Raw genomic sequence first — 20,708 nt, forward strand, 5'->3', positions numbered from 1 at the left:
GCATACCAGTATATTTTTTGAAAGTATTTTGTATGGGACGTAAACACTACATCCTACATCTGTTTGAACCTGTTTACTGTGTTGAAGTCGATGTCTCCCTGTACAGTTTCCCCCCCTCCCCTTCCCCCCCCCCCCCCACACACACATTATCTTCCATATCATACTAATCTATCCCGTCCTGTTAGCCAAGTTCGAATCATAAAGCTCTTTTGTATTCTTCCGTAGCTACACATTTCAGAAGCTTCTATACTTACATCTACATAGGTACTACGCAAGCCACCGTACGGTGCGTGGCGAGGGGTACCCTGTACCACTACTAATAATGTACACTTCTGTTCCACTCGCAAATAGAACGACGCGAAAACGACTGTCTATATGCCTTCATATGAGCCCTAATTTCTCATATCTTATCTTCGTACTCCTTACGCGCAATTTATGTTGGTAGCAGCAGAATCATTCGGCAGCCAACTTAAAATGCCGGTTCTCTTAATTTTCTCAATAGTTTTCCTCGAAAAGAATGTCTCCTTCTCTTCAGGGATTCCTATTTGAGTTCCCGAAGTATCTCTGTAACACTTACGTGTTGTTCGATCCTACCGGTAACAAATTAGCAGGCTGCGTCTGAGCCGGCCGGTGTGGCCGAGCGGTTCTAGGCGCTTCAGTCTGGAACTGAGCCGACCGCTACGGTCGCATGTTCGAACCCTGCCTCGGGCATGGATGTTAGGTTTAAGTAGTTCTAAGTCTAGGGGACTGATGACTTCAGATGTTAAGTCCCATAGTGCTCAGAGCCATTTGAACCATTTTGAGCTGCGTCTGAATTACTTCGATGTCCTCCTTCAATCCAACTTGTATGGATCCCAAACACTTGAGCAGTATTCAAGAATAGGTCGGACCAGCGTCCTATATGCGGTCTCCTAGACAGATGAACCACACTTTCCTAAAATTCACCCAACAAACCAAATCCTCAAATGCTCGTTCCGTTTCATATCGCTTTGCAACCTTACGCCCAGATATTTAAAAGACGCGAATCCGCATTAACTTACATTTTCCCACATTTGGGGCTTGCTACCATTTATCTCACCAATTAGAAATTTTGTGTAACTCATCTTGTATCTTCCTACAGTCACTCAACTTCGACACCTTCCCGTACACCAAAGCATCATCAGCAATCAACTGCATATTGTTGCCCACCGTGTCCGCCACATGGACCTATCACACTTCCATAGAGCAGTCCTGACGAGAGCCTTGTCTCTGATGAACACTCGCCGTCGAGGACAACATACTCAGCTCTATTACTTAAGAAGTCTTCGAGCCATTCACGCATCTGTGAACTAGCTCCATATGCTTGCACCTTCGTTAACAGCCTGCAATGGGGCACCGGCTCGTGTTTTCCGGAAACGTGGAAATATGGAACCCGCCTGTTGCCCTTCATCCTTAGTTCGCCTTATATGGTTCAAATGGCTCTGAGCACTACGGGACTTAACATCTATGGTCATCAGTCCCCTAGAACTAAACCTAACTAACCTAAGGACAGCACACAATACCCATCGCCTTATATCATATGATGAAAAGGGAAGGCTGAGTTCCGCACGACCGATGCTTTCTGAAACCATGATGCTCGTGCACGTAAGCTCCTCAGTCTCAGGAAAATTTGTTGTACTAGAACTGGCAATATGTCAAGGAATCTGCAGCAGGCCGAACTTAGTGATATTGGTCTGTAATTCTGCAGGTCCGTTCTCATACCCTTCTTATATACAGAAGTCACCTGCACTTTTTTCCAGTCGCTTGGAACTTTGTGCTGAACGAGAGATTCGCGATAAATGCAAGCTAGGTAAGGGGCCAGTGCCGAAGAGTACTCTTTGTAAAACCGATCTGGGATTTCATCCGGACACGGTGACTTATTTGTTTTCAAATCTTTCAGTTTTTCCAATACGCCACGATGTTACTACTATGTCGTCCTTACGGGAGTCTGTCCGATGGTCAAATGTTTGAACGGATCTCCTGCAAGAACGATTTCTTGAACGGAATATTTAAAACTTCTGCTTTCGTTTTGCTACGTTCAACTGCCACATCAGACTGGTGAACAAGGGACTGAATGGAAACTTTATACCTGCTTAGCGCTTTTACATAGAACCAAAATTTTCTATGGTTCTCTGCCAGATGTTTTTCTGAGGTACGACGGTGGTATTTGTTTACGCTTCGCGCATGGATCTTTTCACAGACGCACGAATCTCTGCTAACCTTTACTTGTCATTTGCGCGTTCTCTTTTGAACCGACATTGCAGCAGCCTCTGCTTCCGCAGCATATTCCGAAAATTGTTACTAAACCATGATGGGTCTTTTCCAACGTTTATCCACTTACTAGGCACATAACTCTACAGACCTGTGCCCATAATCCCTCTACATCCATCTTACTGGAACTAAGTGATGTCAGTTCACTCTCTAAGTGAGTTGCTAACGACTGCTTATCTGCTCTATGTAGCAGAAACACTCTTCTAGCCTGCTTGACTGATTCATTAACTATCGTAACCATACTTGCTATAATGACATCATGATCGCTAATCCCCGTTTCTATATTGACATTGTCGATAAGATCCGATCTACTTGTAGCTACAAGCTTATCTTAAATCTGTTCGCTGCTATCATATTTCTCATTTTCAGAAAAGCTTTTCTTTCTAGTGCGAGCCTTTATTTCATATCATCTTGACTTCCGGCATTGTCATTTATTTTGCTGCCAGTATGCTAAAATTCGCTCTCGCCCACTGTTTTCAGCGTCTCATTTCCTATTCCAGTTAACCGGGAAATACTCCCACCCACCGACGCGCTTGAACTTGCGCGCAAGGGTCTGACGGCTAACTGCAATGCTAATTAACTCGGAAGCGGTGCAAGGTATTGAATTTTTTTCTTAACCATTATTTCTCTGCCCAATGTATCCCGCAACACCATTCAAGCTTTTCAGACTGTTTCTGACCACCCTGCTTATACAGAATGTGTCATAACTATTTGAAAGTACACGATACTAGAAGTAAAAAAGTCTCACTAAACATGGGGTCTAAAAAGCTATGAACACTTACGGGCTGTGAAACAAATCTCTTCTACAGCAACCTCTTTGCTTTCCATATTTTAGGGGCTGGTAACCCAGCAGTTTAGTCCCTTTACTCCCCAAAACAAACCAATCAATCCATATTTTGGGAGGAGGTAGTATGAACCAAAACCAGAAAAATGGGCCAGTAAACACATGGTCTACAGTGCATACCTTAAGAACTATGAGCACACGTTCAATAGAAGGGACGTCTTTCACAGTAGCGAAATACTCATGTCTCTTAAAGGTATGTTTCTTATGGCCCGTGTATCTTTTTTTATGGTCCGTGTTTACTTGACTTTTTGTTTTGGCCGAAGGGACCTTTCCTAAAAGCCTCTAAAGGAAATTTAGTTACGCCCTTATATATATTCCCTGGCATCACTTTGAGAGTAACTGAATTTGTCACATTTTGATAAAAAATAAAAAATACCGACGAGTTGACTAACTTCAACAACAGTCAGATATGTGCCGAACTCCGCACTTGTTTACTGTTTTCACGACATGGCTCTAAAATACAGATTATGCTAATCCGTTACGGATATTGTAGAACACCATGACTGTATATTAATTGAATATAAATAAAAACATCTGTGAGTCATAAGTGACCAATCATTGCCAGCTCTAAATTACACTCGCATTTCGACAGCGCTAACTATACGAAGTTACCTCTTTAATGTGGGATGGAAGAGTAAATTTGCGCTGTACTCGACGTAGAACAAAGTAGCATGGTTCGTAGCGATTAATACAGAATCGCTGAGGAGCTACGTCTTGTAGATATGGATCACAACGGCTGGTGAATTGGTTATAACCCACTTGCGGTCGCGAGCAACATAAATTTAAATAAGAATCAGATCGCTCCGTAGCATCTTATTTAGGAAGTACGGACAGCAAATCGGCGGAACGTGTATTTGTTCCTGCCGAAACTGTAACGAAACCAAACAATTTTTGATAAAATGTGGAAATTTGATTGATGAAATATGGAAATTTGAGTGTTTCGAATGATAGAAGTTGTGCGAACGAAAGCTCCATTAACTGAAACAAAATTGTAGTCTCACAATTAAAAAATATAGTATCCAGCGCCATTTGATTATTTACGGACACGGAGTGTTATTGTTTCAAACAGCTGTGGGAGCACGAAATTATGTTTTTTTCTTGTGTGAAAAAGTAAGATTCTGCGAGCTGCTGCTTTAAATAACGTAAAACAAAATCCCAGAAGGAAGTGAATTCGTCCATCCGCTAGTCATTTCTTGTGTAAGAGTGAGCATGTCGAATGGTTGTTTAGTTTGTTATCTATGTATTACACTTAATTTTATGCAGTAAAATAAAAATGAAAGAAGGAAAGAAGTATTGTCAGGAAAGTGTCGTATATGTGTAGCTTCACCGTTGATTGTTCGTTTTAATTACCGCCCGCTGGCATTCTTACGTAGTCAGCAAGCGTTTGAATGCTGTTGATTTTTCTTCACAATGCCGCCAGGCTCCTAATTTCGTTACTTCTGTGCTACTCACATTTTAGCGGTAAATCACATGATTGTTTTAGAATAATGTTTTGGCTTGGAGGAAACGCGGAATCAAGTAGCAGAGAGGCCCTCGTAGAACTGAAGCTCTCGGCCCGGCTCACAGTTTTAATCTGTCACTAAATTTCAGAACTAATTAGCAGCACTGGTTATGTTTGTAGCAAACCTGGCCTCCTCATATTTGCAGCTCTTTCTTTTGAGAAGGAAACTCCCCATCGCACTCCCCTCAGATTTAGCGGTAAAATAGCCCACGTGGGTAGTCAGTCAAAAACGTAATAAAGATCGAGCATTGAAAACAGGAAGAAGGTGTATTAAACTGTGAAAAAAGAAGCAAAATAGAAAATTGGTCATAGAATGTGAGTCATGTTGTAAGAATATGTTACCATTGCAAGAAAATGTGATGAATAGTGAGAGCAGACGAGATGCTGCATAGACCTGTCACAGAAATGAAAACAACAAATAAACGGGCGTGAACTATGTTACAACAAAGGAATTCAGGAGTAAAGACTTCCAAAACGGAATGCGAGATTCATAACTTGAGGTACTTGCATAGAACAAATGGAGGTACGTAAGGCTGGAGGCCCCTTCCTTAAACCTCACTGTTGCAAACGGACGTTACACCACTACACACACACAACTTTGAATACAGCGAACAGACACTTTAGTGACTGGACGGACAGTTCATAGAAGGGGTACGATGGAGGTTTGAACACGGATCTCCCGCTCAGCAGTTCAACACCGTCACCACTTAACCAAGACGCCGTGGTTGTCGCAGTTCGCTCGATTTTGTACATCTTGAGCTTGGACCATTCACTGTTTCTATTTTGCTTCTTTTTTTTCACATTCATACACCTTCTTCCTGTTTTCGTGCTTGATTTATGTTCAGTTTTTGGCGGGCTATTCTCTCGGCCATCTTACCACTGTATCTGAGGGGGGTCCGATTCTGAGTTTGCCTTGTGGGAAGCTCGTTTTGGCTGACAGTTCATATGTGTATCTGCAGTAGACGCGAAGGGCGTTGGTGAATATCTTCTCACTTCACTTTCGATGATCAGTGTATCCACTACATCTGCGTAGCGTTTCGGGCTGCTTCGTAACCGGAAGTGAACGGTCTGCGCTGATGTTCTGTTTTCATTCCAGACAGGTGTAAGTCCCACTTACGCAAGGCTCCTCATTACTACTGACAAGGGAACCTCCCCATCGCACCCCCCTCAGATTTAGTTATAAGTTGGCACAGGGATAGGCCTTGAAAAGCTGAACACAGATCAATCGAGAAAACAGGAAGAAGTTGTATGGAACTATGAAAAAAATAAGCAAAATATACAAACTGAGTAGTCCATGCGCAATGGTAGGCAACATCAAGGAGAGTGTTGGCTTATGAGCGTCGTGGTCCCGTGGTTAGCGTGAGCAGCTGTGGAACGACAGGTCCTTGGTTCAAATCTTCTCTCGGGTGAAAATTTTAATTTTTTATTTTCAGATAATTATCAAAGTTCAGGCACTCTCACATAATCAACTTCGCTCTCCAAAATTCCAGGACATGTTCAGATTTGCTTGGACATATACAGAATTTGACGGTCTACGCACGGAAACATTTGTAAACGTAAAAAACATATGTTTTGACAGAGCACAGGGAAAACTGTGCGACTCTGAAACTGTTGCATTCATTTGATGCAGTTTATGTGACAAACTCTTATGTTTTCATCACTTTTTTTGGAGTGATTATCACATCCACAAGAAAACCTAAATCGGGCAAGGTAGAAGAATCTTTTTACCCATTCGCCAAGTGTGCAAGTTAGGTGGGTCGACAACATATTCCTGTCATGTGACGCACATGCCGTCACCAGTGTCGTAAAGAATATATCAGACGTGTTTTCCTGTGGAGGAATCGGTTGACCTATGACCTTGCGATCAAATGTTTTCGGTTCCTATTGGAGAGGAACGTCCTTTCGTCTACTAATCGCACGGTTTTGCGGTGCGGTCGCAAAACACAGACACTAAACTTATTACAGTGAACAGAGACGTCAATGAATGAACGGACAGATCGTAACTTTGCGAAAATAAAGAAAGTAAAATTTTCACTCGAGGGAGGACTCGAACCAAGGACCTTTCGTTCCGCAGTTGCTCACTCTAACCACGAGACCATGGCGCTCATCAGCTAATATTCTCCTTTATATTGCCTATCTTGCACATGGACTACTCAGTTTGTATATTTTGCTTATTTTTTTTTCATAGTTCCACACAACTTCTTCCTGTTTTCTCGATTGATCTGTGTTCAGTTTTTCAAGGCCTATCCACTGTGTCAATTTATAACTAAATCTGAGGGGGGTGCGATGGGGAGGTTCCCTTGTGAGCATCGTCACGCATTGGTAAGGTGCTATACCTTCTCATTTAAAGTTCCGTGTTCGTCACTTAACAAGTTTTCCGGCCCATAGTAGCTGCCAAATGCACCGTAAACAGTATGTTTTTATTGAACCTGAAATGAGTGGTTTATAAAGCACTGTCTCGGAACTTTTACATGTAGAATGCCTCTGTACTCGCAAAGGCTAAAATCGATGTTTTATTTCGACACCGATCAGGTCTACTGGTGAATAAATAACCAGTTATACAGCTTCTGTCTGTTTCTAAATCGCAACGACGTCCTACAGACTACTCACTTTGTCTTTTATGTTGTAGCCTGTTAGTCCTCACTTGCTAGTAATACTCTCCGTCTGAACAGGCCTCGAAAGGCCCAACGGTACCGACAGACCACCGTTTTATTCTCAGGCGATAGGCGTCACTGGATGCTGCTATGGAGGGGCATGTGATCAGCACACCGTTCTCCCGGCCGTTGTCAGTTTTCGTGACCGGAGCCTCAACTTAGCCAGACAACCAGCTTCTCAATTGGCCTCACAAGGGCTGAGTGCACCCCGCTTGCCAACAGCGCTCGGCAGACCAGAATGGTCACCCATCCAGGTGGTAGCCAAGCCCGACACCTCTTAACTTCGGTGATTTGACGGGAATCGGTGTTATCACTGCGGAAAGGCAGTTGGCGCTAGTAGTACAGCATGTTTATAGTTAAACTTTCCCTACTTGAGAGGGCCCCAATGAAAAACTAGTGATCGTAGGACAACGAAACTTTGTGAAAACGTTTGTAAAGACGTGCGGAAGAGATATAACGAATAAACCATTGAAACAAACACATCTTATTTTCTACGTGAAAGGGAAACATTCGTTAATTGCGTGCCATGGGTACGTTTCAAGTTACAAACGTGACGAACAGCGGCATCCTCGACAGCCTGGAACCGTACTACAGATTGCTCTACAGCTTCTCGAAACATCTCAGGTGGGATGTTGGCTACCTCCCTCGTTATGCTCATCTTCAACTTCCAACGTGTGTTAGTATCCCGATGATTACCCCTGTCCCCCACAGTCAGATGTCACACGAATTCAAATCTGGTGACCTTGGTGGTCACGCAGTTTGGAACAATCGGCTAGTTATTCAGTTTTCGTCAAATGCGTTACGGAGTAACCGAGTGACGTCAAGAATAATGTGAGGTGGAGCCGCATGTACAGTACATCAAAACAACTGAGTCTAAAGCCCCTCTCTCTCGTAGAGCAGGGATCACATGTTGGGGAAGCAAATCACAATAATGTGTATCGTTGACGCTGCTTGTCCTTGGTCTTTGGGGTCAGAGTTCCTCAAAGGAAAACGGACCAATCATGAATTGTGCCGCGAAGCCACACCACACAGTGACGTGTTCGCTATGCACAGGAACTTCATGAACATTAGTTGTCGATGACGATCCCCAAATGCAACGACTGTGAGTGTCCACTGCCCCAGTGAGCTTAAAGTGTGCGTCATCAATCCACAAAATGTTCCAAGGCCACATGTCGTCAAAAACATCCATTGCAAGAAACCTAAGAGCAAAAGTCTACTCGAACGTCTGCGTCACCTAGCAAAAGTTGGTAAGTAATGTGGAGTTTGTAAAGATACTATTCACAGTTGTTCGCAGATTTTTTCGAATGGCGGACCATGGAATGTTCTGCTGTCGTGCCACATCTCGCAGACTGCTTCAAGATCGCACATCGCGTCCAGCATTCTCAGCCATGGCAACATTAACTTCTTCAACAATTTGCGGAGCAGTTGACCGTCGATCTCTCCCAGAAACAATTCCCAAATCGTCAATTAGTTCGAACTACTGAATAATGTCCCGGTGCGGAAAGAGGACTTGTCCGGATTCTTTTGATGCGTCTATACTTGCGAAGGACAATAGCACTATCGCTGTTGTTTAATAAAACGCTTTTACTAATAAAGTCCTGCTCACGTTTTCCAGACCCATGTTGACCTCCTGCAACTGTAATGCACATTGATGCTGATCTCAATCATACGCAGCCGTACTATTACCGAAACTAAGCATGCGGCTCGTGGTCTTGCGGTAGCGTTCTCGCTTCGTGCGCGCGGGGTCCCGGGTTCGATTCCCGGCGGGGTCACGGATTTTTATCTGCCTCGAGATGACTGGGTCTTGTGTGTCTTTCATCATCATTTCATCCTCATTCACTCGCAAGTCGCCGTAGTGGCGGTGAAGAACTTGTGGAGCGGCGGCCGAACCGCCCCGCGAGGGGTCTCCAGGCCACCAATGTCATACGCTTATTATTATTACCGAAACCAAAACTACTAAGAACGCAAATCCTGCAGCGCACGGTCTATCCTATAAAGCGAGATGCCCAGACGGTCTACAGTGGCTCAAGCAGCGAAAGTTTAATTATAGCTGTCATGTATATGAACGAGTTGGAGGCAACAGCTGTGCGCAATTGAACCAGTAACTTCAAAACCATCAATATTTACTTTCATTCAGTTGCTGGTCAAATGGACGCAGTGAGGCTGATAAACTGGCATGAATGCGAAAGTTCTAGTGTAGAAGGTATTTTGTTTTCGACTTATATGTTCAGCCACTAGAAGCTGAGGACATTTGAATACATCTGCAGTTTCGTCATTATTGTGCCTGATGTTGTTAATTGCTGTATGCAAAAACTGTTATCTACCGATTACACGAAACAGTTGACAAAAGTCGTTGTGAAACCCTGTTGGTGAATAAATTGTGTCAGTCTACCAACATAGTGTTATGTTTACTGCAAATTTACTTTTATGGGATCTGTAGGTGAAGTTTGTAAGAGAGTTTATGGAAAAGCGGGGGAGAGGTTTCTTGCCGTCAGGCATCGTTCTCAGAGGAAAGCCCGCGGGAGCAGGAGTGTCGGAACGCTCACAAGCAAGTACCGAAGTATTTGATTCCCTTTGTAAATCATGTAAAAAAAAACTTCGCCGAATTTCAATTATTTTGTGATATATTTTTATATTAACTTCACCTGAAATAGAACAGAAATTACCATCGGAAATAATAGACGTGGCACTGAATTTTTCTTAAATCGGCTTCTGTAGTTTAAGCAGAATGTGAACACAAGTAATCAATTAAGTTTTTGATAGTAACAATCACTACGCTCGAATCTTTTCGCGTATGGTAGTTCGCAATGTCGATCAAATGATCAAATGGTTCAAATGACTCTGAGCACTATGGGACTTAACTTTGGAGGTCATCAGTCCCCTAGAACTTAGAACTACTTAAACCTAAATAACCTAAGGACATCACACACATCCATGTCCGGGACAGGATTCGAACCTGCGACCGGAGCGGTCGCGCGGTACCAGACTGTAGCGCCTAGAACCGCTCGGTCACACCGGCCGGCTCAAATCATCATTTTTATGTCGGGCAGCATATGTTCACAGAGAGGTTAATTAATGAGGCACGTAACATTGAACTGAAGAAGAATCGATGAAACTGATTACGTATTCATTCTCAAATTGTCTCCTTAGACACTGGAGATAAGGTGTCCGAATTGCCTTGTGGTAGCGATTATGACAGTCATTCGAAAACATGAGTTTCGTGTTGAATTTACGCATAAGCTACGAATAAGAGCACAATACATTCCTTTCTGATATCATCTGCGACAGGGTACACGATGATCTACACAGGTCTTCATAAAAATTCTACCGAAGTTATGTCGCGTGATTGTGCAACAGGTCCTGCTCTACTATTCCGTACAACCAGGCCGAACTGCGGAAGTGTTCCATGTTCCTTCCCATCGCAGGGGTACATTTTCAATGAGCTGCCGAAGCGTATGCTGTGAATTTCATTGACTTAAGCCGCCTGGTGACGCGGTAACAGATTCCAGCACATCGTCGTAACAGTTACGGCCCGCATGTTTAAGGCAACATTTGCTGATGAACTTAAACCATAAATGCATCAGGCTTATCATTATGTCTGGTGTGAATACCTCTCCCCTTGAAATAAAGCTTTTGGCTGAAATGGGCGCATAAACGCAATTACCCTGCTGACTGCATTGTCAATAAATTTTGCTTACGGACGATACGCAAATTACCACGACAGATACGGCGTGTTTCAGAGCAGCTTTTTGGATCGTTGTATTTGACGAATGTCATGTGGAACAACAAGGCAAAGAAGTTTGGTACTTGAAGTATAGCCTTTTTTATTAATTGTGAACTATCACTAACATCCACCCCTTCTTCCCGCCTGATGACACTTTCAGCTTTCCCTTGCTTGAGTTTCGCCCGAAGGCGGTACATGTAAAAAAATTGTTATTACTGTAACGTTATATGCGTTTGTAGTACTCGTTGAGCGTTACTTCACTGCCATTATTTAGTATAATTTTTTCTTTGCTTCATACATCTACAGAGGACCAGTGTATTCGGACAGTAATAATAATAATAATAATAATCGTATTTACGTGTGCTGATGAACTAACTACAATACAGTCGGGGCGTGAAACTAAATTGAAAGAGTATTTCAGATATGTAGCTATCGTTGTCAGGAACTGAAACTGAATAAAAGAGAAACAGGTCTGTGTCGAATAAAAACCAGTTATAGATTTACGTTAATTATCTCCTGCAAACAGTAAGATAAACGTTAGCATTTGTGGTGCTGGCTGGAAGTGCACGAAATGAATGCAGGTAACACATTCGACCGTTCATGGCATTCTGTCTGGAAGGCATTGCATGTCTGTAAGACAGTTGTATGTTATCGTGACATGTGACAAGGCAGTCTGTCAACTTACTCTGCAGTAGTGAACAAAACTAGTCCCTTAGATCTGTGTTCGTACTTTGCAACCGGAGCAGTGCCGGATATATTCATTGTTTTTCTCCTTGAGTATTAAGTCTTGCCAGTGCCTGCTACTGGGTATGATAGCCAAGGAAATTGTAATTGGTTCAGATGTTCTCAGATTGTATTTCTAGAGTGGTGTAACTCTGACGATTATTAGTTGGTGGCAAAATACTGTCATAAAATGTAAGTGTAGCTCAGTGAAAGATGCATAGACAATCAACAGGCCAGCTTGAAAGAGCTGCGCTAATTATCAAGTAAATTCTTGCGTTGCACAGTTCGCACAGATTCAATGAAGACGCAAACACGGTGTTTGAGAACTCTATTACAGCATTTGATTCAAAATCATATTAAAATACAATCTGAAAATAATGTGTCGCCGCTTACTGTCACCCATTTATTGAGGACGACGAGATAAGAGCACGACAAGACAAGCCTGAGAACGGAGCGCGTATTGACTCATTTGCAGAGAGATATCCAATAACAAAGTGGTCGTAAATAGTTCAGATAGCATCGTGCTGCTCTGGCGGAGTTGTACTCCTTGCGGGTACCACACATCCGCCCCCAGCTCTCTCTCTCTCTCTCTCTCTCTCTCTCTCTCTCTCTCTCTCTTTAAAAACACACACACACACAAACACACACACACACACACACACACACACACACGCGCGCGCCACACCACACCACACGACAGCACTTCACTTACTACGCAAGGCAGAACGAGCCTCTCCTCATACGTAGTAATGTTCACTCGATCATACCCGAAGAATCTATTTCACTTCTGCATACAACTTGTGTTTCCTTTTACATGTTTTCTTGTTTCTTGGAGCAGTGTTAGCTTTATTTGAACAAAAGTGTTACTGTGAGCGATTTTTGTAATACTTTTCAACAGAGAGTCATAGACAGATTATCATGAGGTATCGTTTTCATTTCTCATACACTAGCAATCGACTAGTGCCAGTACACATATTTTCTGGTTACAAGGTAGTGGTTGCATTCTTTTAACGATTTTTTCCAATATTCCAATCGTGTGCCGTTATTTAAGTCATCGCGAGACAATGCATTGTTACACTGATTCTATTCTGCATCGTACCGGCGCCATGCACGATTAAAACGTGGACGGTGCGCAAGTGTTAAAAGTTTAAAAGTAAGACATTTTCAGTGTGTTTTGTAAAAACCCACTAAGAAGTTGCAAAAATTGGGGGAAATATAGTGTGTAGCATGTCAACAGAAACAGGTGTAGCAAGAGCAGTCATTGACGACATTGAAGTGATGCGCTTGTCAGAGAACGTCAGGCAACCTCTTGTGAGGCAATTAAGCTGTAGCTTTTTGTGAAGCTTGCGCAATGACGCCTAGTCCGTCACATGATACAGGCTTCAGTGCAACGTTTCTGCATCTGCGAATTCGTTTTCACATCCTTCATGCAACTAGCGAGTTTCGCAGAAAGTGAACGACTCATAAAAATATAGTGAGTAAAGTTGACCTCACCACGAAGGCTGGATTGAAAACCGCAGATGATAAGTTTATTTTTGCGGCAGAAAATGGAAACGCTGCCGAATCAGTACGTCTACGGTTGTAAACGCTTGTTTGTAAAAGAGCTTATTCTATTTGAACGTAACCAAGAAGTAGAGTTATCGGTCACACTTCACCCCGCATTTACGAGTAGTTGTATTCAAACAGTTGCTTCAATAAGAGACACTCTACAGAACAAATTTCATTATTTGTGTAATGTGCGCAGGAAACATATAGCTAGATTTTTTTCTATAGAGCAGTAATTCACCGACCAGGTCATAGCACACAACAAGGTCATTAGTTCAGCAGATAGGATGTGAGAACCGCTGAAGACATCTTATGTACAATATCGCATCGCTGTCGTTCCAATGCTTATAGCAGCGATATGTATTTAGATTTCTTCGTTGGAGGTTGCCTCTGAGAAGCCGACTCCTCCAGAAGTATTCAGTTTCGATTTAGCGGAAGTGACTGCTTGTTCTTTGCTGTAGCTTTCAGAAAAGCTGAAACTTCTGCAGTCGTAGTTTTATAAGTTGGCAGTGGCGGTGCAGAGCGTAAAACAGTCGTAGTTCGCTTTAATATCTTCTTTCTCGAAGCCTTTATTAAACTTCTGTACGATCGTTAAATATAACTGCCCTAACTATTTCTGTGTGTTGTTGTAAAAAACACTTGGTGCTGTACACATACGAACAGTTGTATTTAACCTTAAATCGTAATTTACATCGAGAACGTGTAGGAACAGAATGCGGTTTGTTTTCTCCGTCACGCTCCATCTTCTTATTGAAATTTAACCTCAGATAAACAAAAACTTCATTAGATACGAAGTACGAGCACCGTTTCTGCTTAAGACTGCGAACTGATCGACAGCAAGATTTTCAAGGAACTATCCCGCCACTTCGCTCAGCCAAAACATGTCGGGCACGAAGTCTGCGACGTGAGTCTGATAAACAAGTTACGGAGATACCACTCTCAGGCACAGGTACGCACTTAGGGGATATATTGCAGAAACTGTAACACATTAACGAAATTACACAGTGGCGCGGGGTAGCCGCGCGGTCTGATGCGTGTTGCCACGGTCCACGCGGCTCCCCCCGTCGCAGGTTCGAGTCCTCCCTCGGGCGTGGGTGTGTGTGTCGTCCTTAGCGTAAGTTAGTTTAAGTTAGATGAAGTAGTAGGTAAGCTTAGGGACCGATGACCTCAGCAGTTTGGTCTCATAGTCGTTACTACAAATTCTCAATTTCCAAAAACGTACTAGATGTTGCAACGTCTGCTTGTCTCTATCCGAGATGTGCTATTAATTTCATGTGCGATTCACGTCTCAAGCAAATTATTCCAGTCGTTAGTCATCAACATTTACACACATCAAAAAAGTTTTGCATCACTCTTGAAGATAGACGTAGACTGTGGTTATTATATCACAGACACAGTCCCTTTGACTGTTCAGAGATGTCACTAAACCCGCCCAAAGATTTAAACAACCATGCATGAGCAGCGCCTATTGAACGGAGGGGGTCCGACAGCCGATCAGTTCCAGTCATTCCACCAGGAAGGAAGTACAGGCTCTTGTTGTCTGTAGTTCAACCATGCCTAAACGGTCAATACCGCGGTTCGACGGCGTCCGCATTGTCACTTTGTGTCAGGAAGGGCTCTCAAAGGGCGAAGGGTCAAGGCGCCTCGGAGTGAACCAAAGCGATGTTGTTTGGACATGTAGGAGCTACAGAGAGACAGGAACTGTCGATGACATGCCTCGCTCTGGTCGCCCAAGGGCTACTACTGCAGTGGATGACCGCTACCTTCGGATTTTGGCTCGGAGGAAGCCTGTCAGCAACGTCACCATGTTGAATAACGCTTTTCGAGTAGCAACAAGAGGTCGTGTAGCGACTCAAACTGTGCGCAATAGGCTGCATGATGCGCAACATTACTCCCGACGTCCATGGCGAGGTCCATCTTTGCAACCACGACACCATGCAGCGCGGTACAGATGGGCCCAACAACATGCCGAATGGACAGCTCAGGATTGGCATCACGTTCTCTTCACCGATGAGTGTCGCGTATGCCTTCAAATGGCTCTGAGCACTATGGGACTTAACTTCTGAGGTCATCAGTCCCCTAGAACTTAGAACTACTTAAACCAAACTAACCTAAGGACATCACTTGCACCCATGCCCAAGGCAGGATTCGAACCTGCGACCGTAGCGGTCGCGCGGTTCCAGGCTGTCGCGTCTAGAACCGCTCGGCCACCTCGGCCGGCGCATATGCCTTCAATCAGTCAGTCGTCGGAGACGTGTTTGGAGGCAACCCGGTCAGGCTGAACGTCTTAGACACACTGTCCTGCGAGTGCAGCAAGGTGGAGGTTCCCTGCTGTTTTGGGGTGCATTATGTGGGGCCGACGTACGCCGCTGGTGGTCATGGAAGGCACCGTAACGGCTGTACGATAAGTGAATGCCATCCTCCGACCGATAGTGCAGCCATAACGGCAACAGATTGGCGAGGCATTCGTCTTCATGGATGACAGTTCGCGCCCGATCGTGAACGTCTTGGATTGCATTGGATTGTTTGGGGGAGGAGACCAGACAGCGAGGTCATCGGTCTCATCGGATAAGGGAAGGACGGGGAAGGAAGCCGGCCGTGCCCTTTCAAAGGAACCATCCCGGCATTTGCCTGGAGCGATTTAGGGAAATCACGGAAAACCTAGCCGGCCGAAGCGGCCGTGCGGTTAGAGGCGCTGCAGTCTGGAACCGGAAGACCGCTACGGTCGCAAGTTCGAATCCTGCCTCGGGCATGGATGTTTGTGATGTCCTTAGGTTAGTTAGGTTTAACTAGTTCTAAGTTCTAGGGGACTAATGACCTCAGCAGTTGAGACCCATAGTGCTCAGAGCCATTTGAACCATTTTTGAACGGAAAACCTAAATCAGGATGGCCGGACGTGAGATTGAACCGTCGTCCTCCCGAATGCGAGTCCAGTGTGCTAGCCACTGCGCGAGGACATCTTGACTTCCTTCAGGATAATGACGTCGCTCGACTTGAGTGGCCAGCATGTTTTCCATACATGAACCCTATCGAACATGCCTGGGATAAATTGAAAAGGGCTGTTTACGGACGACGTGAGCCACCGACAACTCTGAGGGATCTACGCCGAATCGCCGTTGAGAAGTGGGACAATCTGGACCAAAAGTGCCTTTATGAACTTGTGGACAGTATGCCACGACGAATACAGGCGTGCATCAATGCAAGAGTGCTACTGGGTATTAGAGGTACCGGTGTGTGCAGCAATCTGGACCAGCACCTCTGAAGGTCTCGCTGTATGGTGGTACAACATGCAATGTGTGGTTTTCATGACGAATAAAAAGGGCGGAAATTATGTTTATGTTGATCTCTACTCCAATTTTCTGTACAGGTTCAGGAACATTCTGAAGTGAGGTGATGCAAACCTTTTTGTGATGTGTGTACTAATCTCCGCCATAATGCACAGTCGAATACACAGAGCACTGTTCTGAGAACACTGACATTTGCAACGTGTTGAGGGCAATGCACAGGAGTCGTTCCTGGACGAATAAAAGAGCGCAACATGCAGGCATCTACATCTACATCCATACTCCGCAAGCCACCTGACGGTGTGTGGCGGAGGGTACCTTGAGTACCTCTATCGGTTCTCCCTTCTATTCCAGTCTCGTATTGTTCGTGGAAAGAAGGATTGTCGGTATGCTTCTGTGTGGGCTCTAATCTCTCTGATTTTATCCTCATGGCCTCTTCGCGAGATATACGTAGGAGGGAGCAATATACTCCTTGACTCTTCGGTGAAGGTATGTTCTCGAAACTTTAACAAAAGCCCGGTCCGAGGTACTGAGCGTCTCTCCTGCAGAGTCTTCCACTGGAGTTTATCTATCATCTCCGTAACTCTTTCGCGATTACTAAATGATCCTGTAACGAAGCGCGCTGCTCTCCGTTGGATCTTCTCTATCTCTTCTATCAACCGTATCTGGTACGGATTCCACACTGCTAAGCAGTATTCAAGCAGTGGGCGAACATGCGTACTGTATGTAACCTACTTCCTTTGTTTTCGGATTGCATTTCCTTATGATTCTTCAAATGAATTTCTGGCATCTGCTTTACCGACGATCAACTTTATATGATCATTCCATTTTAAATCACTCCTAATGCGTACTCCCAGATAATTTATGGGATTAACTGCTTCCACTTGCTGACCTGCCATTTTGTAGCTAAATGATAAGGGACCTATCTTTCTGTGTATTCGCAGCACATTACACTTGTCTACATTGAGATTCAATTGCCATTCCCTGCACCATGCGTCAATTCACTGCAGATCCTCCTGCATTTCAGTACAATTTTCCATTGTTGCAACCTCTCGATATACCACAGCATCATCCGCAAAAAGCCTCAGTGAACCTCCGATGTCATCCACAAGGTCATTTATATATATTGTGAATAGCACGGTCCTACGACACTCCCCTACGGCATACCTGAAATCACTCTTACTTCGGAAGACTTCTCTCCATTGAGAATGACATGCTGCATTCTGTTATCTAGGAACTCTTCAATCCAATCACTCAATTGGTCTGATAGTCCATATGCTCTTACTTCGTTCATTAAAGGACTGTGGGGAACTGTATCGAACGCCTTGCGGAAGTCAAGAAACACGGCATCCACCTGTGAACCCGTGTCTATGGCCCACTGAGTCTCGTGGACGAATAGCGCGAGCTGGGTTTCACAGGACCGTCTTTTTCGAAACCCATGCTGATTCCTACAGAGTAGATTTCTAGTCTCCAGAAAAGTCATTATACTCGAACATAATACGTGTTCCAAAATTCTACAACTGATCGACGTTAGAGGTACAGGTGTATATGAGACCTTAACTTTCCCCTTGGTTCACAGGGCCCACGTTATCTCAGACCCTGAAAGTTTGGCAGCTGAGCTAGCACATCTCGAAGTCACCTTTCGTCAGAATGGTTATAGTGAGAGGCAGATCAAACGTGCGTTGCGCCATCAGCCTTCTGTGCAAAGGGTGAGTGACGATAGCAACGAAGTGGCACCTAAGTCTACGGCCTTTTTGCCTTACGCAGGAAGCATTTCCAACAGGATTGGCCGTATTTTACGTAAATGTGATGTGAAATGTGTTTTTCGAACCCCTTCCAAGATTAAGGCCCTGTTGGCGTCCGTAAAAGATGATCTTGGTTTGTGTAAGGCTGGGGTCTATCGCATTCCTTGCAGTTGTGGCATGTCATATATTGGTCAGACAATTAGGACTGTGGAAGACCGGAGTATTGAACATAAGCGTCAGACACGGTTACAACAGCCGAGCAAATCCGCTATTGCAGAACATTGCCTTGACACCGGTCATCCTATGGAATACAACAACACGGAGATTCTGGCTTGCACGTCAAACTGTTGGGATAGTGTTATTAAGGAAGCTGTTGAAATCAGACTATCAAGCAACCTTATTAACAGAGATGGTGGATTTTGTTTAAATGCTGCTTGGAATCTGGCTCTGTCTCTCCTCAAAAAACAGAGGGACAAAATTAGTGCTACCTCACCTGTTGATTAATAGTAACCATCGATATTTCTGATGTTGGTTATCTTTGGTTGTGTTGACACTTATTCTGTGTGTGGTATCTTGCCTGTTTCTCCTCTATAAACCGAGGTATTAAATTTGCTTGCACATTTTTTCTTCCTTGCATTTGTGCCTTGAGAATGGCAGGATGTGCTCCTGTGTCCGACGACGTCACCCGGCAGCAAACCCATAAGTTATTTGAATATAGGTCTATAGTTTTGCACATCTGTTCGACGTCCCTTCTTGAAATCGGGGATGACCCGTGCCCTTTTCCAATCCTTTGGAACGCTAAGCTCTTCTAGAGACCTACGGTACACCGCTCTGTGTAAAATCATCTGTATTTATGATCAAGTATCCATTTCCCGCGCTGTTTCCATTTTTTTGTGCAACCGCTGCAGCTCCGTCAGTGTGGTGAGGGCGTGCTTTGTGGTGCAGGTGGCGGAGTGAGCAGCGGGATGGAGAAGGAGAGCGACGTGGAGCGCGGCGCCGACAAGTCCGCGGCGGCGCCGGGGTCCGGCCCCGCTGCCGCTGCCGCCGCCGCCGCCGCTGCCGCCGCCGCCGCCGCGGACGCGCCCAGCCTGCTCGACGCCGCCAGCCTCTTCGGTAAGTTGCAGCAGCAGCTGAAGCGTAGTACCGAGACAGAGCGCTAAACGTTGGACAGTTCGACAACCATTAGCTCGCAAAAGAAGCCCGTCTCACACGGAATAAGATTCGCTGTAAGCTTAGTTTGCTGCCTGGTGCGACGGCTCGCTTGCGGGCTCTATCGTCTGCTAGTCGGCTGCCCTGCAGGGATCTGTGCTAGCGGCCAGGAGTTGTGTATGGCGTCTCACGTCTCAGCCTACAGGGCGGATTGTAAAGAAACTATTCGGTAAAAAAAAGAGTCCATTCTCGCATATCTCACAATTTAATTCTTCAACTTATTATGAATTGCCTATCATTTCGTTGACCGTAATGGTTACTCTGATATTTCGAGATTAGCTAAACTACTGCAAGAAATTCTTGAAGTTGGCAGTGAAGAAAACAAAAAGGGTTGCTATGAAATTGCGTTTGATGCATGGTATGTTATATGGTGTTGCATATGAAGTGTAGGTAACATATTAAATTATTCTTTAAACTTCGAATGACACCGTTGTCTGTCTCCAATCTTGAGGAAATGGATTGTATGTAAAGCGCTTCGTCCCGCACTCGCGCGCCAACGAAACCGCTAGAATTAAACACTCATAACGTTCATCGTCCATGTCTCGCAGCCATACGTCATCACAGGAAGGATGCATTGATCAAATACTGCTTTCTTCAGATTTACTGGCATTTTTGATCGGAATACTTTTGAATTCTTCCCAAATGCTTGCCAGCCAAGCTTGATGCGTCGATAGATTTCTGGCCTTAAGTCTCCCTTCATATTTATAATCTGGCCTAGGTAGACATATTCCCTGACCTCTTCTACTAGACTGTCCTTGACTTTAACATCTCCATCCGGGACCCATTTGTTGGACATTACTTTTGTTTTGGAAAGGTTCATGTTCAAGCCAACCAGCTGACTTTCGGATGCAAGATCTGTAACTAAGTTTTGGAGCTCTGCGAAGTCTTTGGCCAGTAAGGCAATATCATCAGCAAATCTCAAGTTGGTAAGCCTTCTTCCATTAATTCTAATTCCCTTACCTTCCCAGCTCAGCTTTGACTCATTTCCAAAAGGGAAACTTAGGACAGCACAGAGAGCTATGGAGAGATCAATGCTGGGCTATACAAGAAAGGATAGGAAAAGGGCAGATGACATCCGGTCTGTGACGAAGGTTAATGTCATCTTAGAGACAGTAGGTTCCTTGAAATGGCAGTGGGCTGGCCACGTCGCAAGAAGAAAAGACAACAGATGGACGAAGCTAGTACTGGAA

The 20,708-nt window shown here is 44.5% G+C and overlaps 1 protein-coding gene across 1 annotated transcript in view; it reads left to right on the forward strand.

Annotated features, from left to right (window-relative positions):
- The window catches only part of LOC126249415 (translation initiation factor IF-2-like), a 134,563-nt gene extending 115,094 nt beyond the window's left edge, over positions 1-19,469 (forward strand). Inside the window, exon 4 of the mRNA XM_049951069.1 lies at positions 19,255-19,469. Coding sequence (XP_049807026.1) covers positions 19,255-19,469 — 215 coding nt within the window. The remainder of the gene's footprint in view (positions 1-19,254) is intronic.
- The last annotated feature ends 1,239 nt before the right edge of the window (positions 19,470-20,708 follow it).

This window comes from Schistocerca nitens, chromosome 3 (genome assembly GCF_023898315.1).
Source record: "Schistocerca nitens isolate TAMUIC-IGC-003100 chromosome 3, iqSchNite1.1, whole genome shotgun sequence".
NCBI classification, from domain to species: domain Eukaryota; kingdom Metazoa; phylum Arthropoda; class Insecta; order Orthoptera; family Acrididae; genus Schistocerca; species Schistocerca nitens.